General features: G+C 41.3%; 2 protein-coding genes and 1 long non-coding RNA gene across 3 annotated transcripts in view; 2 read left to right on the top strand and 1 right to left on the bottom strand.

Annotated features, from left to right (window-relative positions):
• The window catches only part of METAP1 (methionyl aminopeptidase 1), a 29114-nt gene extending 20284 nt beyond the window's left edge, over positions 1-8830 (top strand). Inside the window, exons 8-11 of the mRNA XM_074589490.1 lie at positions 735-866; positions 3436-3579; positions 5974-6039; positions 6209-8830. Coding sequence (XP_074445591.1) covers positions 735-866; positions 3436-3579; positions 5974-6039; positions 6209-6369 — 503 coding nt within the window. The 3' untranslated portion in view covers positions 6370-8830. The remainder of the gene's footprint in view (positions 1-734; positions 867-3435; positions 3580-5973; positions 6040-6208) is intronic.
• A 2197-nt stretch (positions 8831-11027) lies between these two features.
• On the bottom strand, positions 11028-21782 carry LOC141744161 (alcohol dehydrogenase class-3). The gene is made up of 9 exons (XM_074589506.1): positions 21633-21782; positions 18714-18815; positions 17627-17768; positions 16937-17024; positions 15940-16159; positions 15144-15404; positions 14251-14386; positions 13196-13334; positions 11028-11328 (listed from the first exon to the last, which is right to left on the bottom strand). The coding sequence occupies exons 1-9, from the start codon at positions 21642-21644 to the stop codon at positions 11304-11306; spliced, it is 1125 nt and encodes a 374-aa protein (XP_074445607.1). The 5' UTR covers positions 21645-21782; the 3' UTR covers positions 11028-11303.
• Positions 21749-26525, top strand: part of LOC141744163 (uncharacterized) — a 26692-nt gene continuing 21915 nt past the window's right edge. Inside the window, exons 1-3 of the long non-coding RNA XR_012587352.1 lie at positions 21749-22031; positions 22511-22648; positions 23475-23528. This is a non-coding gene — a long non-coding RNA (uncharacterized LOC141744163). The remainder of the gene's footprint in view (positions 22032-22510; positions 22649-23474; positions 23529-26525) is intronic.

The raw sequence follows: 26525 nt of genomic DNA, 5'->3' as shown, positions 1-26525 counted from the left end.
TTCTAAACCTTGATTGTTTAAGCATGCCCTTCTCATTCTTGCTGTTTGCCTGGCACTGAATGTTTAAATTCTGTAACTTGAAAGAAAAAAGAAAAAGTTTTGAGTCATTTGGTGTATTTTTCTTAGTCAGGAATACTATTGGAAAGTTGCTGTGTATTTAATGTTCAAGAAGTTTTACCTTTTTGGCTGGAAGCAATGCGTTTTGGCATTACAATTTTTGCAAAGGTGTGACATTATTCTAAACGTGCATAAAAATTACTGAAGTTAGAATATGGGTTAAAACACGATTACATACCTTTTTAAATTTAATTTCCTCCTATTAGCTCTGGAATTGATTCTAAGAGAATATTTTAAGCAGGTGAATCACCATGGAGCAAAGAGCTTCTCGTTTCTGTTTTTTTACATTTACCTAGAAAACCAATCATAAGCTTGCTGTGCCTGTGTTGCATTGGTGTGGGGTTTTTTCTCTTCCCTTTTTTTTTTTATCCCATTAAATCAAACCGTTGACCAGTGAAACACTATCTTATTAATTAATTCTACAGAATCTACAGGATAAGCATGAGAGAATTGATTCTGCTGGAAAAGTTTACATAAGGAATTATTCCAAAGTAATCTTATAACTTCACAATTACAGTACTATGTTTTTACATGTATTTGTTGTCCTTTCACAAATCAAGAGACAAGAAGTGAGAAATACAGTGTTAATATTGCACTATGTGTGGTATTTTTTGCAGTGGATATTACTGTCTATCGTAATGGCTACCATGGAGATCTGAACGAGACGTTTTATGTTGGAGAAGTTGATGAGGGTGCAAGGAGGCTTGTCCAAACAACTTACGAGTGCCTAATGCAAGCCATCGATGCAGGTAAACGCTTTGGCTAGGGCTGGAAGCATTATGGTTTTGGCTCATGAGTGCTCATATTTGCTATTACCTGAGAGTGACTTCTGCCGTAGAACAAAGAAGCGTTAGTGCCTGTCACCAGCAGATGATATATATTGTATAATACAGTGACTCTTCAAATGGCACAGCTCTGTGGGTGGTGGTTGCAACTTCTATTTGAAATGTGGGTTGACAAGCAAAATGTAATTGATGCGGAGCTGATCCACATATGATGATATTTACATGGAAACAGCCTTTTCGGACTATTAGTTAAATAAATCCTTGATCTAAGTAGTTTAGAGAATGTGAAGAACAAAGTGTGATTTGGAAAACCAAAGTATGGCTCCCTACTTTTATAACTTGTATGGTGTTACACAGTGAACTGCTAAGGTAAAACAGTTTGACCACTTAAACATATCTCTTTACCCCTGCCAAACCTGAGGGTTATTTCATAAAGCTAGTAATGAGCTCTTGATTTTCAACTGTAGGAGTGTGCCAGAGAAGACAGATCCGTATTCTTCAATACCCACAGAACTTTAATTATGTTGCTTAGATATAACTCAGGACAGCTTCATTGAGACATGTAATGAGATAGAAAGGTAGTGAACATGACACTGGAGAGTGTCATGTTCAGCTTCATTCACAAAGGAATATACTAAGTTCTCTTAGACAAACAGAGAAAACAGAACAAAAATCGTCCAAGTCCCTGGAAATATTTGTATTGTCTGTATCTTTTATACCCTGCAGCTTCTTAAAATCCCCAATAAAATTTACTCACTTCATGGCCTCTAAAGATTGAAGTTTAAGGTGCTATATGTGAAGCCTTTAAACTGGCATTTAATCAAAAGCAAATGAAAAAAAAAAAAAGTTGAACTTACTTTGGTTAATACTTTGGAGATAGCTAGCCAAGCTGAAAAAACAAAAATCCATATAAACAGTATGTTGCTTACCTATCGTGTGATCAAGAAAATACTGCAGATTTGAGCTGTGAAGAATATAGATTACCTGTTCATGTGGGATTACTATTCTGAAATGACAACTTTGGTTTTCAGAGCTAAAACAGAATAATATTTTTCTTTGTTGCTGTACTTTGTAGCAAATGTTAAATGTGTTGTCTCTTATCTTTCATATCCTGGCTTTGATGTATAAACTATGACTGAAATTCACCTTTGTGTTCATTATAATAAGATTTAAATTCTCGGTGTAAGTTTTCTTTACCAACTTTTTAGATGCTGTAACAGGTTTTAATGGGTTTTAGACATTCTCTGCTAGTAGGGATTCTGGCAATAAGTGTCTCAGCTGTTAAAAAGGGTCACCTCTCCCCTGTTTAAATCATCTTAATTTCTTGGCGTTGGACCAGCAGAGCTCTAACCAAGAGAGCCGTATGAGAGAGAGAAGCAGAGGGCTCCTTGCTGCATTGAGATGAGTTGCTTGGTATTGTCAGGCCTGAACGAGATGGTACTACTTCACAACTATTTAGCACAAACCCAATGGATAAAGATTTTCCTTTCTTCCCCACCATGTCTTTTTTTTTTTTTTTTTTTTTTGGGGGGGGGGAAGCATGCACATTCCAGTAATCTAAATTTCTTGTTATTTTCTGTAAATTCATCTTAATGATTTCTCTTGTAGTTGTTTACATTAACAGGGAATTGAACTAAATGGCTTGCTTCACGTAAAGTCTTAGCTGTGTCTGTGAACTCTGTTTAAGATGTCTCCACATAAGTACGCAGCATCTGACTTCTGAAGGAACAGCATGTATTCAGGGAGTTGTGAATGATCTTGAAATAGCATTTACATTCTTTTTTTATTGTTAGTGCCTCAAGGTTGCTTTTGGTATGCATCTTCATTAGCTGATGGATGAGGCATGGTTGCTTTTATGATATTATTACTGCCTTGTCCAAGTCCTCAAAGTGAATTTTTCACACCATTTTATCTGTTTCAAACTCTTTAAATTTAAGGCTTCCTAAAAGGATTGTCAAAAAAAGTTAGTCCTGCATATGAATGTTCTTATTTGCTGTATTGTTGTCACTAAGAATCTTGTCTAAGAGTAGAGTTTTGTCTTCCCCTCCCCCTTCTTGGTCCTTCATGTATAATCATTTTTCCTCTTTATTTGTGTGCACTTTTCACATAGTAGAGAGATAAGTATATATTAAAATATATTTCATGTATTTATTGAAAGAAGCACTGCAACTCTGGGTATGAGAAGTTACAAAGTACTTTGAAAGTCTTTTGATGCCTTTAATTTCAAACTTCAACATCCTTTTAATATAAGAACACTTACATCCAGGATAGGAAGACAGTAGTGTTCTTGCAAAGAAGGAGTTTTCTTCTTTCTCATTTTCTCTTTTATATGAACCTGTTTCCTCCCTCTCTCATGTTACTGCACTCACTTATATCCTTGGTGGATTAAGTGATCATAGGAAGTTGCACAGTAGAAGAGATGGCCGTAAAAGCCATGAGTGCTACAAAGATATTAGCCTGAATGGTGTTTGATGGTTAGTTATGTTGAGAGAGAGCTCTGTAAGTTTCAATTTGTATCTCTTTAATTTTGCAGTAAAACCTGGTGTTCGGTACAGAGAACTGGGAAACATTATTCAGAAACATGCTCAAGCAAATGGATTTTCAGTGGTTCGGAGCTACTGTGGGCATGGAATCCATAAACTTTTCCATACGGCCCCTAACGTGCCACATTATGCCAGTGAGTATTCATTCCCTTTGGGTTGTGCTGTGGTTTGCGATGAATGCACACAATTTGCTTCTTGCTTATATTCTAATAAAGTAGCATGTTGCCTGACAGCTGTCACATTAGCATTTTTGCACTTGTGAAATAATTTTTTTCTAAACTCTGGACCATAGCATGCTTTATGACCCTAAATAAGGTGAATATATTATTTACTGAGACAGTCTACGCCTACAGTAATGGTTAGTCTTAGCTTTCATCTGTATTGGGTTAAGTGCTTAATGTTTTGGGGTTTTTCCTAACGAATCCCTTAGATATTCTTGTCTGACATGAATGGGCAGAATGCTTAGAGCTTCTATCCTTAGAAGGCCTAAGCAAAAACTTACTGCCATTTCCATATGTAAATAAAAGGCTTTTTGAATGGTATGCTATTCATGGTGGTGTGCCTGAATCTGGATCGTGTTATGTTTCACTTTTCTTCATTTGGGTGTTATGATCTGGTGTTCCTGGAAACTTCTTTGTAGTGTGTGGCAGAGGAGGAATGACCCTTCCCCCAGCAGGTTCTCAGCTTTAGTTTTTGGAAACGGCAGTGTCCCTGTGACAATTTTTGCCAGCAGGATTAAGAAACAGGATCTACAGAGGCAAAGGTGAGAAGCTTAAGTGCCAGTGGACAGCTAAGGATAGAGTAAATATCATGAAGCGGTGATAAACAGTTCACACCCACTTCAGCTGCAAAGCTTCCCTGATAGGACATTTATTTCCTTAGACCTGACGGATGCCTCCGTCTTCCCATCTCCTAACAACCTTTAACTCGGGTTATAGTTACAGATTATAATCTAGCAGTCCCTGATTTTTCATGTCATCATTTCCCTAAATTATTTTTTCAGAGAAGAGGGAAAATCTATTAATCGCAGGGTAGAAGGGTATCAATTCCTGGTATTTGATTTTTGTCATGTAAATTGAAGAAAATCTGGATTCTTTGGAGATGGAGGGCATTTTATACGAATTAAAGCGCAATCCGAGAAAAAGGAAACTTCTGTATTCCCTGGCTGTTGGGAACTTTGCACTTTTCTTTTTAATTGAGCCGAAACATCTGTTCCCAAAAAGGAAGGTTTTTTTTCTGGTATTTTTAAGTACAGATTCACAGCAAAAGCAAAGTGGAAAGACCTGAGGGACTTAAAGCCTCTTGGGGGGCGGGGGGGGGAGGGGGGGAAGAGAAAGCTGCTGCTTATTTTTGGCTTCCTATGGAAGGGGTTTTTTAAAAGAAAAAAGTTCATTTTATAAGCCTTTAAATTATTTAACAAAGTCATGAAAGCTACAGTGAATAAAGGACAAAATTTGTTCAGATGCAGAAGACCAGAAACTTAAATGTTAAGTGCTGAGAGGAAGAAATACCAGGAGATGATGGAGATAGAGGCAAGACCCTTCAAGTAAAAGAAAAGATGTTCTGATTGCTGTTGTGTCACCTTGATGTCTAAGATTTTTAAAGCATCTAGGTGATTTAGACAATTTAATAAATTTATGTAATTAGAATAGACAGGGAGTGGGGACTCTGTATGTAAGAATTGATGCAAATTTTCTACAGCAGCAAAGTAGCTTGGAGCTAGAGGTTCCTGTGCAAGGTGGGAGTTTGTTGCAGCTCTCACATGCTAGGCTGGGTCAGATCTAAGCTGCACTGCATGTCCAAGGGGAAACAGGGCAGAGGAAAAGGGCTCAAGCCTTTCTTCAGTCGCACTACACTCCTAGAGATGTGCTGTGCATCGCTGCCTCCACATAAACATTTTTGGTGTATATGACATCAAAACCGTCCAGTGTTATTATCCTCGATGCCTTGAAATTCTCTGCCTTTTTCTGTTAGCCGCAGAAATACAGCATTATCACCCTGACACTACTATGACCCCATTACCCAAAGTAATGAGAGGAGCAACGTGTCTTTCATAAATGCAATCACAGGATTACTTAACTGCTGTCATATTTTGACAATTTATTTGAGCCAATGGTTCAGTGGAAACAAATTAAGAGGTTTCAAGCCTTCTCTGAATATCTTAAGTGCTTCTTAGTTTTATTGATTTTTTTTTTTTAAATTATGTTTTTCATCACAGAAGTCTGCAGAAATTCCTGTATTACATTTGTTCAGTGTTTTTATAGAACTGGAGTTGAACTCCAGTTGTTGGAGAGAAACTAGCAATTAATTTTAAGCTCCTTGAATAAATATTGCAGTGTTAGAGGAAGGGGAGAAGGAAAGAACTAAGGAAAATCTTAATGAGAATTAAAAATGGACAAGTGAACGAGTCATCTCTGAAAGGCTTTCCTGAATTTACAGTATTCCTGCTGTATTCTTCTAGGACAAGGATTCATTCATTTATTTAGATGGGATCGCTTTTTCTAATTTGAGTGTTTATTTTATTGCAGAAAATAAGGCAGTTGGAGTTATGAAGCCTGGTCACGTATTTACAATTGAACCAATGATCTGTGAAGGTGAGCAATTTAGCAATAGAGTAAAGTGGTAACTCTTGTTTACTATTAAGTAGCGATGGAATAGGATGCTGGTTCTTTTCTGTATAGTTGATAGATTTTTTCATTTCTCATTGGGAAACTGGTATCTGTTACTTAAAAACAGTCAAAAAGTTATCATTTATCTTTTTAGGTGGTTGGCAAGATGAAACATGGCCTGACGGTTGGACTGCGGTAACAAGAGATGGAAAGCGATCTGCCCAGTTTGAACACACACTTTTGGTCACCGATACAGGCTGTGAGATCTTGACCCGGCGGCTGGATAGTATTCGTCCCCATTTCATGTCCCAGTGATAGTCTAGACTGAGCACATGGATCTGAACAATACATATGTTTTGGGGGTTTTTTTGTCTCTCTACTATGCATTTTTTTTAAGAGTACAGAATAGAGAGATTTCATCATTTACTTTGTTCTCAGTGATTGTAGATAAGAGGAATATCTTGAAGAACCTGACCCAATGTCTGGAAAAGCAGAGAAGAATTTAAAGAATTTCCTGCTTTCCTCCTACCTACAGCACTCATGCTATATTTTTCTTTTTTCTTCAGTTATCTCTTTAGCACCTTTCTTCCAATTAGACCCACGATCGCTTCTGTTGCTGCCATGATATTCGCTAGAAAATTGTGGGTAACTTTTCCCACTGGGACTTGATATTTTGGGATCCAGGTGTGGGTGTTTTGGTTTTTTTTTTTTTTTTTCACCACTTCAGTGTGCCCTGTCAACTCTTGGTATGTGAGTGGCACCTGAGATTTTAAGCATTTCTAGTTCCAAAGACTTGCTCCTGCTTCTGCAGTTACTGTTCTAATGGGCTGGGCCTTGTTTGTTTATCAGTTTGAGAAGGGGGCAGAAGGGAGAAAGACATGCATGTTGCCAAGAATAGGCTACCCTTACCTTTAATTCTGTCCCCGCCTCTCTGCTGGTGGCTTCTGTGGTGATTCTGACTGTAGGTGACACGCTGTGTTAATGGCAGGACTTGTTTCTCTTGCTGGAGATTTGATAGTATGGGCTTCCTAACAGGGAAAATCAATAAATTCCATCTTATAAGCAGCTCCCTGGAATAAGCTGCTTCTCAGTGAAGCAGTATTTGCAGGCAGTCTCCTGCTCCAAAAGCTTAGTGGAGCTTTGCTTAGGTAAAGGAATGAAACAACCAAAAAGATCCCTTGATTTGTGGGATCCCTGCACGTGTGAAGTGTGGGGCGTTTTTTAAAGGTACATCCACTGTAGCTGTGGGGGATTGGATTTGCAAGACTTGCAGTGAAATGAGTATATATCTCAAAATAAGTCTGAGTGTGAGAAAATGAAACACCTTCAATGCTGTATTCATTTTCTTTTGGCAATTTTTAAACAGGTCATTTTTTTACCCCCTCAGTTAAGTGTTTCATGCTTTTGGAAAGTCTTAGGGGGGCAGCTATGAAAACTGATGTTTTTTTCCTTAGACTGGGTATAGAGTGGGCAATGTTAGTATATATACCCCTTTATTTCTGTTAATGGGTCATGATGAGCTGGAAACTGTCACGTTAATGAGTGTGGATTGATTAAGTCTCTCTTCGCTCTACCCTTTCTTTTCCCGTGCTCACTTCCTTTCCATCATCTTTGGTGTCTCTGCTGAGGGAATTAATTTTTTTCTTCTGAATTGTAACGAAAAATTTTTCAGACCCCATTGCAGACTTAGTCTTGCACCACTGTAATGCAAGAAATACTTAAATGAATGCAGACATTAAATCATAACAATCATGGGTATAAAATACACCTTTTACAAGGTGTCTGGTGAATTTGTTGCCACATTAGACCCAAGCATATGAGGTACTGCACGTCCTTGTCTCCCTTTAGCACTGCAGAATTTAGGTGGGGGAAAAGGGGTTAGTGCTTCATAGAACTGGACTCATGTGTACTACCAAATACCAAATTTGCCAGAAAGTCTTCTCTGCCCTGAGTGCCTCAGACCTCTGTTGCTGTAAGAGTATCATTGCAATGTTTTCATTACCTTTATTATTATTTTTAATTATGCAGTAAAGTGACCTGAAATGATGCATATAGAGTGCGTGTGCGTGCGTGAGTGTGTATAGATTTTAACAAAACAGACGGTAGTACTTGAGTGGAATTACCTGTGTTGAATGAGATGTAATGTATTGAGGAGATGACTGTCCTGGAGGTTTGCCCACCGTATCATTCACTTGAATGGTTACAACGGTCTTGCCTTTTCTATATGTGTGTGTATGATGGGGGGGGTGGGGGCTTCATTTTTGGTCTATAAAATAAAAGTTGCAGCTGCTTTTAACAGAAATAACATTTATTTTTGTGATCCAGAACCAGCATAGCATTCTGAATTATATCCAGGTTTGCTTGCGCTACTGCAAGCCTTACTGGTTGATGCATGCAACCAGTTAAAATCACCCTTGAACCTACACACGTGCCACTTGAATACCTCTTTGTCTTTGCATCAATACAACCAAATTAACACTGCACGTTTTTAATATGGGTAATCTACGATGCTATGCATTTCTGCCTATAAATTGAAATCACAGCATGTTTATATTGAGTTCATACTACTACAGTACTTTTGAACAGGTGAAAGGCTTAGTCAGCATCTACATCAGTTCTTTCAACATGAGATAGCACAAAACTTAATAAAAATATTGTGAAAGGCTATTTTTTCACCTGTCTAGCTGTAACTGCTTGAACTTGACATATTAGACTTGTGCTGACCGGGTTTGGGAAATTATCTATTTTTGATTCTTACAGAAGTTGCTATCCACTTAAAAAAAATAAATAAAAAACCCAAACAAAAAACCCCACTGACTTAAATCTACTTTCTAATGAAATTTCTAGAAATTGTATACACTTTTGCTAAAAATTATCCTGCAATTAGTTCTGAAACTATCTCAAAGTATTTTTCCTTTACTATCATATAAGAGAGCGTGGAAACTCATTATGCTGTTTCTGCAAATTTACATTAATATTTAAGGAGAGAAGATTTGATAGCTAATGTTGAATAAAAGTAACAGCATGAGGAGAGGGGGGACAAGCTGCGTCTTTTTACATGACAGCAAGCAGAGTACACGCGCATTTCACATGCAGTCATTTGGTGGAAACTTTTTGTCCACTGAAGTCCTTACAGTTGCCAAGATGGTACAGTTCAATACAGTATCGTGATCACCAAAAATGGGGTACAAGCTCTTGTGTTTCTGAGTCCCTTTGTTAGCTGAGCAACTTCAAAGAGACCACTTCAAACACGCCCCATTCCATCCACTGCTTTGCAGGACAAAGTAATGGCTAGGGTGTCTCAATTCTTCAGGCTGGGAAGAAGCTGTAAGTCTTTGACCTGACTGCTCTGGCATCACTAAATGTCTTTGGTTTTGATTTACCCTGGTATTACGAGACTAGCTTTTCACAAACACTCTAAGATGCAGATTCTTTAAAGTAATAATATAATGCAGACAACATAATTGTACGGTCTTGATCTAGTCTGTGCAGTCTAGAGGAACAACTGTTATAGTATAAATACTTTAAATCTGTTAGATCCAGTTGGGGGGGTAGTTTTGCTAAGATGTTGAGCTAATATTCTATTGATACCATCTTGTAGTTATAGAATACTCTCGTTGGAACGGCTTGACAGCAAGTTCTTCTACTGGAATTCTCTAACGTTCAGCCAGCGTTTCTGGAGCTACAAGGTACTTCACTGCTGTGTTGGAGAGCTAACTTTCCTGGTACAAATTAACTTTTTATTTCTTACCGATGCTCAAAATTGAATTCTTATGACATTTTAGTAGTTAACTTTGTTGTTTACTCTGTCTGAAATGAAGTTAGAAATGCAGCTACCTCAACTATTTTCAGAATGTTCTAGGGATATCTTTCCAATGACAAACGGAAAAGATACGATTTTCCCAGCTGTATAGCAGTGTCTTGGGGTAAGGTTGTTAGTGGTGAGAGGGAACTTCTTCTAATAAAATTACTGTTTGCATTCAGTGTTCTCTCTAACAGTTGTTTTGATCAGGCTCACTTAAAACATGAAACTTCTGTCTCAATTAGTGTCGCTGGTTCACTGAAAATCACTGACTCGTTCTGTATATAACTCTTCTTTAACTGGGTAGGCTTTCTGCCTCTGCTTTGCAGACTGTTTTCTGCTGTTTCTCTGGACCTGTGGCACTGCTTCCAGCTTTCAATTCAAAGAAATTTTATCCAGTCAGAGCACTTCAGTTATACTTAAGAAATGCAAAATTGAGACTTAACCCCTCCCCTTCCAACAAACAAACCGACCCCACAAAACCCTGAAGCCTTCATCGCACAATGCTCTTCACTGTTGTTCCCCTGCACCCCTCAAGCAGACTGTTGCTTTAATAGTAATATTCCCTGCTTCAATGGCATGATCTCTGACTAAATAAGAGGTAACAATCCCACCCTGTTTGATTTTTGCTGTGTTGGCTGCAAAGGCCGCTTCACTTGCCAGTAAGTTTAAGGAAATGGCAAAACAGTGCTACTGAAGGACTCCACCTAGGGCAAGTGACTAGGGTAGTCAATGCTATCATCTTTATAACAGGCCCGCCTGCAGCTACTGCAATGAGCCAAATAGGAAATAAGGCAGAATATGGACTTCTCAAGTGAACATGGGTACACCTGGACACTGAGGTCATCCAACCACATTCTCCTCCACAGTTGGCTTCAAGGTAAAGCTGGATGGTACAGCCTTTGTAGTCCTAGAAAAGCCTCAAGAAGCTTGACAGCTGTTGGGAGTTCTTGCCACTCTTTCAGTACAGTTACAGCACATCAGTGCTGCTTCTCAATCCAGCTGTGCTGAGCAAACTGCCTACTGTAATGAATCCCACATCATTTACTACTGACTCTGAGGAATGCTCTTCCTCTGTCGTGTATGCACATACTGTACAATCACTAGAGGAAAACAGTAAGACACAGCAATCATAGACACATTCTTAATGCTCAATAATTCTAACACCATGTTTAGAAATAAGCTTTTATTAAGTAGATTGAGTTAGGCACTATTGAATTTGAAGAACAAGTAGAGAAATAGACGTTCCACAACCAGTGCTAATTATATAACACTATTCAGTGGTTACTGATTTTTTGGTTTTAATATTCAGAATGCTCACCCTAAAATACATCACCTTGCTAGTCCCAGTGAGTTTTCATTTGCTTGATTCTACTCTCTATCAGAAATTCCATTATAAAAGGACAGTGATCATGTTGCTGGCCAACTGGAAGGTCCACATTTGGCTCTAAAGCTTTAGGACAGTTCGAATGCTTAAAATGGAAGAGAAAAAGACAGTTAGTTGTAAGTCCATTTTCTCCCCTTCTCTCCCCTCCCTTTCATTGCTGAGGCATACTGCAACTTCTGTCTCTTGTAAGAATGGAGTTATGCTTATGCCTATAATATTTATTAAAGATCCTAGTTTAAATGGGTTAGTAATGTTTGTTATCTTTGGTTTTTTTAGTCTCTCCTCCAGTAAGATATACTCAAAATGGAAGCTTTTTCAAACTATGTGAGCATCAGTTTTCAGTAGGTAGCCAAGAATACTGATCAGGAACAACATTAATGTTTACAGGCATTCCCTCTTTTGGCTGCTTGGAGAATTTCAAGTAACTTTCATTATTAGCTTCATAGGACATGCTCATGTAGGAATAATGCACTGAAATGATACAGAAGTTTGGAAAAGTGGATCAGCTGATGAGTGAAATTTGCGTAGATGCAGCGTTTCCAATTGTAAAAAGTACAAACGCAGTTACTGTTAACTGACTTATCCAAGACAGGAATACATACGAGATAAAGCAGATAAAGTTATTACTTTTGAGAAAGTTATATACATCAGTATGGATTGAGATCAAATACAAAGACCATGCTGGTTTCTTGAGATAATGCTGGTAACTATTTATCCATTTGCAGATGAACCTAAATCTGGATAAACAGTTTCCTGCATTAGTGCAAATATGCAGGAAAAGATTTTATTTTTTACTAGAAACAGCTCTCTAATTCTTTCTCTTGTTCACCTGCTGATTCTTCCCTTCATTCAAAACACGTTCTTAAAAAGTACGTGACCTAGACTGCTAATAAGCTGGTTTCTGCTCTTAGAGGCACTGGTAGCTATCTCATTAAGTCCCTGAATTTCCAACAAATTACAGAGCATCTCATTAAAACTCTGAGAGAGACCTGTTCTTGCAAAAACACAGCAGGACAAACTTTAACACACCTCAGGCTAAAACTGTCTAATCCTTCCTGCATTAGATTTTAACCTGCAGATACAAGTTCTGTGCCACAGTATCCCCATGCTGGTCCCCATTTTCCCCTCAAGCACATCTGTGCCCATATCTGTGCAGGGCTTTACAAGGATCACCCAATATATCCTCTGGTAAGAACACCCTACTTTTTGCACTGCTTTTGCAAGTTGATCACTACTTGCAAAGAATAATGCTATAAGGGCAGCAAGGCTCATTGCACATCCAGCAGGGTTTTTACCAGCAAGTAGGGTCACTTCACTATGCATTGGAATTGGGCCTCACTAGAAGTTTAATATAGCTATGGCCTAAGTCTGCAGTATGAGCAGTCCAAACTGCCATTTATCTTAATGAAGGCAGAAACTGCTCTACGGTAAGTACAAACCCGTCATATGAATGTTCTACCCCACTTCAAACTAGAGAAAAAAATAATTTAAAATGTATCAAAAAATCATTCCAAATGATTGAGTGCTGGCAATCTATCCTAAATAGTCTGAAAATACACTGAATCTATTATTTAATTAAAATAGACTAAGAGCTTAATGACTTGTAAAAATGTATTAATGTGAATGCTCCTTTAGTCTCTTTACATTTCATTTTCGAAGGAAGAATACTTCAGCAATGTTGGAAACCTAAAACTGACCTGTCCCCTTTATCACCTTTACATACTTCTGTAATTTCCCTTTTACATTGTCGCTGGCTTTTTACTCTTTGACTGTGTTTTGGCACATGCCTAGAAGCTTGGAAAAAGTGTATTTGTTTATCTCAGAAAAACGTGTGTGGTATATGTCAGCCTTTATCCTCCCTGTTTAAAACATGACAGTGGGCGGGGAACCTATATTTTGACAGTGTCTCCTCAAGAAATGTCTTCTACACCTTTCAATTTTATGAACGTTACCTCTTTCCTGTATGCATCATCTCAAAAGCCTCATTAATTTTGTCAAAAGGCAGGGTGTGAGTCACAAATTCATCAACCTTGATCTTTTTGGACATGTACTCAGTCACCAGTTTCGGTACACTGTCTACACTCTTCCAGCCTGAAAGACAAAAAGCACGAATTTGTTTTTCCCCTTTCCATCCACCTTGGAAAACAGAGAGAAAGGAAAAAACACAACCCTTACATGGGCACTTGTGTGATAAATATGGAAAGGAACTGAGATCAGTGACGTGTTTGTCCCTCCTGCTCTAGGCAGGCAGTAAGGAACGCAAGAGGACAGCTAGGTCTGGCGAGAGCACACGTTATCCGAACACCTGAGTTTTGTATCCTTTTACTCGGTATTTCAGCATTCAACGTAACAGCAGCTCTCACCTAGGAAAGCACACGCAAGGCATCTCTATCAGACCCTCTGGTTTTGTATTACTTGGAAAAAGGGCACTGTAATAATAACATCAAATTTGGATACTTCCATGAACTTCAGCAATTACCGAATCCCCGAGTTACCAGTAGCTGTAAAAGTCTCTACGTGTTTTTGGTTTGACAGCAGAAAATGTGTATCAAGCACTTGTTGCTTTTTATTTTAAAGCTCTTTATAGCATATTCCCACATTAGCCCCACAATCTGCTTAGTGATTAAGCAACACAAACATGTTTATGTGAATCCCCATCTCCCCAAAGACTAGGTCATTTCACTGGACCAAAGTGAACCAAACCTTCACTTGCTGATAAAGCAATCCCTCTATACCACTCCTTTGGTACTGAACAGCACATATAGTTATATTCTCTCTTCAAAATATGTGAGGTATCATACCATTGTGTTTATTTGTAGCCTGTCTGTAGGAATATCAGATTTTAAAAGTCTTTATCTTAAAAGTCAGCACAGCATTTATGAATAGCCTGTTGGTAGTACATTTCTTGCACAAGCAAAAGCAAGGCGGTGTGTTCTTCCCACCTTTAACCCATAGTAAATCATTTTTAACCCCATACCAAAAGAGAGTTACACCAAAAGAGAGTTACCTCCAAATGCGGTCCCTTTCCATGTCCGCCCAGTTACTAGCTGGAATGGCCGTGTGGAGATCTCCTGACCAGCGGCAGCTACTCCAACTATCACACTGACTCCCCAGCCTTTGTGGCAAGCTTCCAAGGCAGCCCTCTTCACAGACGGAGAGGACAAAGCAGAGCGTTTATTGCTAATGTTTGTGCTGCCCAGACTGGCACAGGTTGCACTTGCTTTCCCCCAGTTAATGAATCATCACATTAGTATTTAAGGAACAATAAATACACTGGAAAGTACAATAAGTTTCCCATTGGTTCAGACTCCTTATACTATTAAAGATTCACAGCTCTTTTGATAACCCGTCTGGCGTCCAGAGAAGTCACTCTAAACTACCACTGGGAGTTCATATAAACTGTAATCAGATACAGTGTAGACCACGTTACTGACAGTTAGGAATGCTGTTGTAATTCCTCAAAACCTAGCCTTACATTCAGTAATACTTCTGCATTTCCAAAGGCTAAATTCATTATTTAACGAATTAGGGAAATACTGAGTGGTCCTTGAGATTTTACTGTTCATTGTAGAATATATTTTATGTGGGTTTTGTTAATTTTTCAACTGTCAACATATGAAAACTCACGATTTCAAAGAACTCCCATTAAGGAAAAAAGTTTGTAAATTTTAAGTGCCATTTTCAACCTAAGAAGTGGCATCTGCTTTCGTTACATAATTAGGATTGGATGTAAAGTGGCCTTTTTACTCATAGCAGCTATCATTACTGTTTACAAATAAATAAATTAGTATGGCATGTTTTCTGTAACAAGAAAGCAGCTCATTTTGCTATTTAGCTAAACAACTAAGTTGCAGCTAGCTATCCCCTCCCTCTACACACTACTGTTACGCAAACACTCACCATGACTCCAACGTTACCAATGCACTCAAATGAGTAGTCTACACCACCATCAGTCATCTCAGCCAGCACCTCCTGTATGGGCTTCTTGAAGTCTTGAGGGCTAATGCACTCTGTAGCTCCAAACTCTTTAGCTTTGGCATACTTATCCTTGTTAAGGTCGATGCCAATGATCCGGGATGCTCCTGCTATTTTACAGCCCATAATAACTGCCAGCCCAACTCCTCCTAAACCAAAGACAGCACATGTAGAGCCACGTTCCACCTAGGAATAAGACAAGAGCCATGAGCCGCACTGAGAAAATCCATCCTTCCACGGGAGTGGGAAATGCAGGTTAAGAAGTCTGTAGTGAAGAAAACATGGAAGCAAATATACACAGCTACAAAACTTTATCATTTAGATAGGTGAAACTATGCTTTTCTTTTTGCCCAAAGACTTGACTCCCATAACCTGCCTTAGACTCATGCACACTCACTATCAGCTCTGTCTCTGAGCTTCAAATTATCATAATGACTCGCAGCAAGATAAAGATGAATTGGAGAAGTAATTTATATATAGCTGGTATCAAAAGGGATGCAGAATCTTCCACCTACATTTCCTCTAAAGGGCATCCGGTTCTTCTAACCTGATCTGGCCTTTATGTTAGAAATTCTTAGCTAAACTTCCATCAGTTGAAGAGGATGAAGAAACAGAAATGTGGTATGTCACATTTACAGTCCTAATCTAGTCTCTGACCTGTCTGTGTACTTTGGCTCAGATATAGTTACAGAGAAAAGCCAGAGGCAACCACAGCCTTTACCTTAGCAGTGTTAAGAGCAGCCCCGTAGCCAGTAGAGATGCCGCAACCCAGCAGGCACACTTTATCAAGAGGTGCTGCAGCATCTATCTTGGCTACTGAGATATCAGCCACCACAGTATACTCGGAGAAGGTGCTAGTCCCCATGAAGTGGTAAATCTGCTTTCCTTTGCAGGTGAATCTGCTGGTGCCATCAGGCATGACTCCTTTCCCTTGAGTAATTCTGAAGGCAAAGACAAGAAAGTACAGTCAGAGTCTTAAGCGGTATTCGTTAAGTAGCACAGAGATGCAGGTGCATGCTTGCAGCATTGTTTTAATCATTCCAATAAACCCATGAGTTAAAGAAATTAGATGCTAAACTCCTAAAACTTCATGCTGTTGATTCCTCCATGGAAGCACTGAAAGAAATGGAGTTTATCAACACGCGGACCTCGTTAGCTACCGATGCTAACTGCTTGTGCCATGGTAACCCTCGTCCTCACTTCCTTCAGTGAACTTCCCTTGAATAGCACCTGTCAATTATATCACTGGGGTTTTTGTTTGAGTTCGGGAGACTTTTTCAGAATGGGAGCTGGAAATTTAGCTGAGAAGCAGACGTTAAGGAAAAAAAGTTTTCTGTATAATTCTGTACCACTTGACAGCTTTGGTGTTGATTCCCAAGAGCTAGATTCTCTGAAGTGCTTCCCTTAAGTATGGATTAAATATGGAGTCAGAGCATGTATGTTTTCAAAGCTGTGGACCCAAGCTAGCAGTTTACACCTTCACATACATGAAGACAGAGAAACAGATTTATTTAAGGGCAAAAAAGAAAATAAATTTTAAGGAAGAATGGAAAGTAATACATAACTGACTCCCTAAAACACATACTTTCCCAGTCATTAAATGATACATCAAGAGATTTATTTGTCAAAGATAACTCCTATCAATTACTTTTGGTAACTAGAACAGGTATACATTGAACAAATACTACACTGTGTGTCAAAATAAAACGTGTACAGACCTTATCTTCTGGCACAGATTTGTTTTAGGATTCTTGCAGAACTTGCACTCTCCACACTGGGGGATGTATAGAGGGATAACAGTGTCACCTAAAAGAAAAAAAGAATATTCTGTGGCTAGTTATCAAGTCAAGCAAGGCATAAGCAAAAAACTGAAGGTCCTCAATTTTCATGGCTTTTATGTGAGCTTGTGTTCCCTTAAAGCCTTCTTTGTGTATTAAAAATTGTTTATAGTCTAGAGTAGCATTGTTTATAGAGAATGCTAGATAAAACACTTTTCTCACGTCTGAGCAGACAGCCGATCAGAAGTACATAATTCCAGAACAAACAGGAATGTTACTGTAAAACAAAACAACCCCCAATCAACACTATACAAGATGGTTAAACGTTTTTAAGCCCTTTAATTAAACCAACAGGTAACAACTATCATTTGGAAAAAAAACAACAATCTTCTAACTATATTGATCCAATTTCAAGTAAGAAATGGGTATGCTGGGCTCTTTCAAGCATTAAACCAAGAGCACATTGATGTGATGTATCTCAGAGATAAGAGAAATCTACGCAGGCATACACCCCAGAGTAAGACATTATATTAACTCCCGCGGTGTAGCATTTCAGGGGCCCAATTTAACAGTTGATCTTATAGTAAAGTAACACTGTTAAGGAAGGAAGGAAGGAAGATATCTTCTTACCCGGCTTTACTTTTGTTACTCCTTCCCCAACACTCTCTACAATTCCTGCTCCTTCGTGACCCAAGATCACAGGGAAACATCCTTCGGGATCGGCACCACTCAGAGTATAGGCATCAGTGTGGCAGACAGCAGTGGCAACTATCTGTGAAGAAATATATAATCTGAGGCACGTTGACAAACAGAATAGCAGCACAGATCTAAGTATTTCCCTTTGGTCAGAATTTCAGAACAATTGCTGGGACAAATTTGCCAATCCTGGCAGCATTTCCAATATGGCCAACACACTTTCACTCCTGGCAAGGCACAGGAGTGCCAAGCCAAGGCACTTTTTCTTACTTTAAAAAAGTAAAGTCGTGATAGTACATCTTTTCTCATTTCCATCAACTAAATTCTGATGTTGAAACAGGTAGAAGATGACATCTGGTTTCTTAAAGCTAAAAATCAGTACTCCAAGTCATCTCAAAGTAGGCTGGCTTCTCAGATTTGAAGTTAATCTCTCAAAGGTAAGATGACCAGAGGGACCGCACAGAACTCTTAGTATTGCATAAATCCAGTTTAAGTCTTAAGCACCATGCAGAGGCCCTTTCCACAGGGATAAATTTCACCTTAATGTCTACTTTTTGGCAAATATGGGCTACTGGAAAGTCCTGACCAAATGAGAAACTTGGGTATGGGGAACCCAAGAGACAAATCACAGCTCCGCAGCCAGTAAATTATGGCCTGACTGAAGTAAAATCCAGCGTGTTCCACAGCTGCAACAGGTCACAAGCTGCTGCCCTTCAAACAAGATCAAAGGTGTTCCTAGCTCCGGTATTTCTTGGAGCTTAGCCTGTAACAGCTGGAATTGATCCCCAAGACCAGCCATGATCTTTAGACCAGACCGTGAAGTGAGACTAGTAGAAACTAAAAGCGTTTTTTACAAATAGAAGATCTAAATACTATAATTTCCTTCTTTGTAAAGCCAGCTGAGATACTAATGAACTAATGCTATCCACTCAACATTTCCTTTGTTGGTAAACAAACTGTTCAGCTTTAATACTTAGTCTCACAAAATACAATGCATACAGCTAATGATTGATTTAATTACCTTGATACGAACTTCATGAGCTTTCGGTGGAGCAACCTCCACCTCCTCAAGAGAGAGAGGTTTACCTGCCTCCCAGGCAACAGCAGCCTTGCACTTAATAACCTAAAAGACAACAACAAAAAAAGAGGACATCTGTTGTATGGTCCATTTAAAATAATTCTTGTTCAGCCAAGTGAGAAAATAAGAGAAACAGTATTGGCTTTTGGAAAGAATTCCAGATCTGAAATTCATAATTTCAACACAAAGGCTTAATTGCCCTACATTCCCCTTTCAGGAAGCTACATAATAATGAATGAACCGAGATCTGAAATCTGGATGTCATTCTCTTATTGAGAAAAAAATATAATAAAACCAGGAGTGCGTAGGAGATACTCAAATACTGCAGTGAAATGAGCAATAGGAATGGAAAGATTGCATAATAAAACTGATGTTTTAAAACAAGAGACCAACATTCATTTGAGATGTATTCCTTGAGCACAGAGGGTTTGAAGTTAAAAAAATTCAGAAAGCTAACTGGAGGTCACGTAATGGTCCAAGACCCACATCAAGAGTGAATCACTTGTCCCTTATCAGGATGGCTTCTGAGAAAGATTTTGACCAGGAGATGCGTGTGCATGCAGGTGACATGCCAAGCCCTCCAGTGAGGCTTAGGGACCAGAGAGATTTTGCTATACGGTTATTGTCAGCGAGTTACTGTGCAGTAACACCTCTGCAGAGCCTGTGTGGATTATTGTTAGCAATTCTTCATTCACCGCTTTCAGTGCTGTAACAAATCCTGCTCTGCAACCACACCTATACATCCCAGGAAACTTGTCAAGCCAAATGCTGCAAAGCCTGGATGAAAAGCGGGATTTGTGGATCTGTAAAGCCCATCCTACCAACAGGTACATATGCGCAACTGACCGAGGAAATGAGCAGGCATTATAGCCATGCAATCCCGAGTGGCTTCAGGAGCTGCAAGGGTAAGCATCTGGAGTACCCTTAGATGTCAGTTTTACAAAGTTCTGTCCTTCAGGATAAACTGGGCAGGGTATCAAATAATCTGAATTTTGCTTTCTGACAGCCACAACATCTTTCAGCTAATACAATATGCAATAGCTTCCCGCAGGACACACAGACAAGTTGTGAAATCGAATTCAAGACCTTATCTACATAAAGCCTGACGAGGAATGCTGTTGCAGGCTAGACTGCTTTGGAACAGATCCCTTTGCAATCTGCTCCAGAAGAGTGTCCATGTATTTTGGAATAATTCAGTTATACCAGAAGACTCGCACTGATTTTCTTCCATGCAAAGAAGGTCTAAGCCATTGCTATGACAGTTGGAAATATGAACCATTTCACAGTATGCACTATAAACCGATATAAAAAAATGACATTTTGTGCATTCAAACTAGCTGTGGTGTTCCCATGGAATCACTGGAAGGGGATTAATGCAAATTGCCACGACCAGACATACAGTCTTCCAGCCGTTTTGAAATTTCACTGCCTGGAAGAAACAACAGTGCCAAGACTGCTTGTTGAGCTTGCCAGGTCTGATTCATCACCTGTGTGTACAGGAGAAAATAATCGGTAGTTTATGACTTTCTGTAATATTTCTGTTGTACAATAAACAGCACTGAACTTTGTCAGACCAGTTAACACCCTCGCTGTACCTGTTAGAGCACAACTGCAGATGTTGACCTTGGCTTAAACTTGCTAAAATAAATACTGCCAACCCTCAAGCTCTCAAGCTTTGTAACAGAAAATAGGTAGTACCCATTCCTACAGGGTGAACTGTGCTTGGCTATTTCCCCCAACCCACCCACCTCAGCTGGCAGAGGGCTCTTTACTGCCCTGTGGCAACTGAATGTGCACTGAGGAGCCAACACCTTCCCAGCCCTGTGTGCAAAGCCATCCACTTTCCCTTCCTTCAAGCTTATGAATTCACATCTGCCCACGGCCCATAGGAAACCACGCAAGCTCAAGGTCTTCTGCTTGGTTGTCCATCACTGTGACTAACACACAGTTAAAGCACAAAAATGGAATCCTCAGATCCAGAAAACGTGCAGAGGGGGTGATTATACCCAATCCTGCAAATCTTAGAATGGTTTGTGTTGGAAGGGACCATAGAGACCACCTAGTTCCAAGCCCCTGCCACGGGCAGGGACACCTCCCACTAGACCAGGCTGCTCAAAGCCCCATCCAGCCTGGCCTTGAACACTTCCAGGGATGGGGCATCCACAACTTCCCTGGGCGACCTGTTCCAGTGTCTCACCACCCTCATAGTGAAAAATATCTTCCTGATAGCTAATCTAAATCCACCCTCTTCCAGTTTGAAGCCATCACCCCTCGTCCTATCACTACATGTCCTTGTAAAAAGTCCCTCCCCATCTTTCCTGTAGGCCCCCTTTAGGTACTGGAAGGCCACTATAAGGTCTTCCTGGAGCCTTCTCCAGGCTGAACAGCCGCAACTCTCTCAGCCTGTCTCCATAGGAGAGGTGCTCCAGCCCCCTGAACACCTTCGTGGCCCTCCGCTGGACCCGCTCCAACAGATCCACGTCCTCCATGTGCTGAGGGCTCCAGACCCGGACCCGCTGCTCCAGCAGGAGCCTCCCACGCCTGAAAAACGGCGCCGATCGCTGCCGCACCCCCGATACGCGCAGGATGGGGGTAGCGAGAGGCCAGGCCGACCCCTTCCCCCGACCCCGGCACTGCGGCGGGACCCCGGCAGCGAACCCATCACCGGGGGCCCGCAACCGGTCCGCCCAGCACGGCCAGCGCCTCGGCCTCTCCCATACAGCCATCCCACAGAAAGAAAGACAGAAAGACAGAAAGACAGAAAGACAGAAAGACAGAAAGACAGAAAGACAGAAAGACAGAAAGACAGAAAGACAGAAAGACAGAAAGACAGAAAGACACAGACACCGCAAGGAACCTCACCCCGCTGGCCATGGCGCACGGCTGCCGCTGCCCCGGCGGAAGGAAACGACACCCCCCGCCTCTCCCGCCCTCCGCCGCCGCGCATGTGCGCTGCGCCCCCGGGGGCGGGGGTCGGTGTGGAGCAGGGGGGCCGCGCAGCCGTTGGGGGGGAATGGCGGGCTCTCTGGGGTCGTCTGTGGCTCCTTCCCTCCCGCGTTCCCCGCCGGGAGGGCGGGGCGGGGGCGCCCGCAGCGGGGTTAAAAGCCCCTTGTAGCGTTTTTCTTCCTGCCGACCTTGGGGCGGGTGGGGGTCCGGCTGGTCCCTCACGGTATCTGCTGGGCTGCCTGGCGGTATGGCTTCTTGACGGCTCCATGGACGCAGTCTCGTCAATCCGGCAGGCAGATTTGCATAGCTCCACCTGTGAGGGAACAGACCCGTTGTCCTGGGTAATGGGGTCGAGTGGCCTGCTCCTGCCGAGGCCAGGTCATCCCACTTATTTCCTGAGTAATGGGGTGCAACTGAGCCCTTCTTCCCATGGTGGCATGTAGGTGCAGTCCCCCTCTTGTAGCCGGCCTGGAGATACTTGGTAGCTCCCGTACCTCACCCGGACGTGCATGGGAGCTGTCCCCACATCTCCAGTGTGGGTCCTTCCCACCTGGATCCATACTTAGCTGGCTAAACCATGGTGGTGGAGGCCTCAGTGGACTGCTTCCAATGGGGTGAAGGCAGCCCCTTCCCAGTGTCGGCTGAGGATCCTGCACAGCAAGGTGGAAGTTTTGGCAGGGACCCCTGAGATCCCAGCTGGAAACAAAAGGGCTATTGCTACAAGATGGGTTGGTTCAGGTTCACCTGCTCACACTGTTGTTCCATTTTCTGAAGAACCTTCTTTCTCCCAGCAGGATGAGGAATGGCTTCGCGTGAGATCTGCCAACGTGGTTGTGGAGGATCAGGTGCAGAGTTTTGCCAGGGGCTGCTGCTATTTTACATGAGAGGTGCTGGTGATTGAGGAATTGCAGGCTGAAATTAAGACCCCCTCGGTAAGAAATGGAGGTTTTTTTGTTTTCCAGTGCCATGGTAACAAAGCTCAGCAAATACCACAGTTAAACAACAGTACCAGCTTGGGGAGAAATAAATCTTAACAATGCAACATCAACAACTATAGCATTTAATAAATAACATAAAATAACATAACATTTAATAACATATCTAAAATGATAAATTAAATCTGTAGGCCCAGGAAAGCTGACACCTAGCTGGAAGGTAATTTGGGCAGTGAGAGTGCGATATAGGTTTCACATATGGTGAAAGGTGTTGAGGAGGAATGAACAGACATGTGGTTAGGCTGTCTGTCCCGTGGTTTTCCTGAGGCTTTCATAGAATCACAGAATGGTTTGGGTTAGAAGGGACGTTAAAGATCATCTAGTTCCAACCCCCTGCCATGGGCAGGGACACCTCCCACTAGGCCAGGCTGCTCAAAGCCCCATCCAGCCTGGCCTTGAACACTTCCTACTAGTTATTTTGGTTTGTAATCACTAGTTACCCCTAAAACCTTGTTGTTGAATTGTGAAATGGACAGGTCTTGTCCATTTCCATGGTTAAATTCATCTCTACCAGCCTTTCCTGTGAATTTCATGCTCTTGGTCACCCTTGGTTTGTCAGTGCTTCCAAAAAGACTCAAAACATTTTACCTTTAGCTAAACTTTGCAGATGCTCAGCTTTTGTTAGTATCTGACATTCTAGAAACTGCAGGTACTGATTCTCCTAGGCAAAAGCATAAATACATAAATCATAACTCCTTAATGCTCATTGCCTGATTTCAGAGATTAAAGTGGTTGATTTTCTTCGTTTTTCTTTCCCTTGCAGTTTTGTGATGCCGTCTCCAGTGTTGCTGGGTACTGTTGGCAGCCCCTGGACATGGTAAGTGGTTTTGCAACTTTCTTTCTATTCTCAGTACCATCACTTTACCACACTGTGCTCTTGACTGAACTGTCTGTGCTTTGTCATGTGTGTTTCAGGTTTATATAGGAAAATTCTGTAGGTGGGGGCTCATAGTGATACTGTGGTTTTTACATTGGGTTGGTTTTGGTGTTGTTCTAGCAGATGTTATGTGCTAATCAGAAGCATCAGTTTGGATTGAGAAAAGAGGAGGGATGGGAAGCACTGTCAGCATGTGGGAGAGAGGCCTGGCAATCGTGTTTTGCTTGGAGGATGTGCTCCGTTCTGTGTGGTGAGCAGGAGAAAAGCCCAAAACATCTAGGGATCTGCAGTGTTTCCCGCCCTCCCCCCCCTTTCTGTTTTTTTAAATTGTACTATTGTGCCCATCCTGGAAGCATTAGTTTTTAGTGAGGGTTTTCTCTACCTTAGTTTGACTTTGAAGTACAATGAGATACGGGGCAAGAAATCACATGGAAGCTTGGCAGCTAGTGTATGCTGAAAGAAGCCAGGGCAGGAGCTGGCCCTATGCTAGTGTCAGAACTAGGAGGTGATGTTTAGAGGCTGTAACTGCTGGCTGCAGCCTCACACAGTGGGGAGCGTATTGGCGAGGCTTAGGGAGCCTGGAGGGAACTGACATAGGTGAAACCGAAATGCGTTCGTGCAAACGTTGCCGGGTGTCTTTTCCCCAAACAGAAATGGTGCTAGATTGACCCAGAGGTAATTTGTCTCTTATTAATGCAATTAATTAATACAAACCAGTGTCATTTAACTAGTTTAGATAGATATATTTCATACAAACAACTCCATTAAACCTGGCATAACCTGTGCACAGGTTCCAGCTGTGGATGCTTGAGCGTAGCAGTCTTTTTGTGTGGCATTGCTCTCAAAATCATCATTTTGAATTGTGATTTAAGCTTTCCTATATTTTCCTATGAAATACTGGAGGGTACTACTTGTGTAGCATTCAAAAAAAGTAGAAATTCTTGTCATTCTTCAAATAAAAGTTATTTTTGTAAGGTACAAATACAGCTGGTTGAAAAATGGAAACATTTAAAAAATCAAAATTGTTCTCATTTAAAATGTTCAAAGCTGGTTGATGTTTCTTTGGGTATTTCTTAGTTAATTAAAATATTCTGGCTTTGTAAATACAAATATGAATTTAAAATATTATACAGTATTTCAAGAGGGAAAACTTTAGGAATAAATTCACTAATTAATCCTAAACTATACTAAAATAAAATAACTTTTCAAAACAAAGGCACATGTTAATTAGATGTAATGAAAATAAATATGAAAGTGACCACAACAGTTCTGCAGTAGAGACACATGAGGCTGGGATACTGAAAGATTTTTAATATTTTAGATATGGAGATAAGTCATTTGGGGAGTTTTATGATTAAATATCCTCAGGTATTTGCTTTCATTGAAAATCAAATAGAACACAAAAAGCTGACCTTTTATGTGCTGATTCTAATATGTTAATATTAAACTAACTACACAGAAGTGGGGGAAGGGTTACACTGGCACCTCCTTGCTTGTACTTGACAGCATTTTCTTCAGGTATGTATAAATGCCTTTGCTAGTCTTTCAAATATAATTCTTTGGTCAGCTGTGAAACCAGTGGTGAATTTAAGGAGCTCTCTAATTATCTGCTGAAATTTCAAGTCCCGCCCAGTTTATGATCATTATCAAAGGGGCAGGAGAATCTCCAAGTTATTGGAAAGTTGGCAGTAATGCATTTGCTGGCTTGAGGAAAGGAAAGGGCAGCTGAACAGCTTCCCACTGGCACTCGTGTCGCAGCTGGTAGCCGAGCTTAGCAGTGAGGATGGCAGAAGGTTCTGTGGAGCTGGCAGCTGCACACACGTGTGCCCACACATGCCGCTGTGCACAGGGCAAACCTCGACCCCACGGATGTCTGCTGCGGGCAGATGCTTGAGCTGTGCTGAAATGCAACTCTTCATGGCTTGGATGGGCATATGCTTCACTGGGTAAAAAAGAATGACTGGATGGCTGGGCCCAAAGAGTTGTGGTGAATGGAGTTAAATCCAGTTGGTGGCTGGTCACAAGTGCTGTTCTCCAGGGCTCCATATTGGGGCCAGTTCTGTTTATTATCTTCATCAATGACCTGGACGAGGGGATCGAGTGCACCCTCAGTAAGTTTGCAGACAACACCAAGTTGGGTGGGAGTATTGATCTGCTTGAGGGTTGGAAGGCTCTACAGAGGCATCTGGACAGGCTGGATCAATGGTCTGAGGCCAGTGGTGTGAGGTTCAAGAAGGCCAAGTGCCAGGTCCTGCACTTGGGTCACAACACCCCATTGCAACGCTACAGGATTGGGGAAGAGTGAATGGAAAGGTGGCCGGCAGAAGAAGCCCTGGGGGTGTTGGTCGACAGCCAGTGGAATATGAGCTGTCAGTGTGCCCAGGTGGTCAAGGCGGCCAGTAGCATCCTGGCTTGTATCAAGAATACTGTGGCCAGCAAGACTAGGGAAGTGATCGTCCCCCTGTACTTGGCACTGGTGAGGCCGCACCTCGAGTACTGTGTCCAGTTTGGGACTCCTCACTACAAGAAAGACGTTGAGGTGCTGGAGCGTGTCCAGAGAAGGGCAACGAAGCTGGTGAAGGGTCTAGAGCACAAGTCTTATGAGGAGCGGCTGAGGGAGCTGGGGTTGTTTATCCTGGAGAAAAGGAGGCTGAGGGGAGACCTTATTGCTCTCTACAACTGCCTGAAAGGAGGCTGTAGCGGGTGGGGGTCTGTCTCTTCTCCCCAGTCACAAGTGATAGGACAAGAGGAAATGGCCTCAAGTTGCACCAGGGAAGGTTTAGACTGGATATTGGGGAAGATTTCTTCCCCACAGGGTTGTCAAGCATTGGAACAGGCTGCCCAGGGAAGTGGTTGAATCATCATCCCTGGAGGTATTTAAAAGCTGTGTAGATGTGGTGCTGAGGGATGTGGTTCAGTGGCGGATTTGGCAGTGCT

This window comes from Larus michahellis, chromosome 5 (assembly GCF_964199755.1).
Source record: "Larus michahellis chromosome 5, bLarMic1.1, whole genome shotgun sequence".
Taxonomy (NCBI): Eukaryota; Metazoa; Chordata; class Aves; order Charadriiformes; family Laridae; genus Larus; species Larus michahellis.
This window is presented reverse-complemented; position numbering and strand designations above follow the sequence as displayed.

Excerpts from the sequence above, each read along its gene's own strand:
- LOC141744161 (XM_074589506.1), bottom strand. Across the intron at positions 16,160-16,936 it reads AATCTGTGCCAGAAGATAAG|AATTACTCAAGGGAAAGGAG; the intron begins GTCTGTACACGT and ends CTTTGCCTTCAG. Across the intron at positions 14,387-15,143 it reads TTGGTAACGTTGGAGTCATG|AGGGCTGCCTTGGAAGCTTG; the intron begins GTGAGTGTTTGC and ends CCGTCTGTGAAG.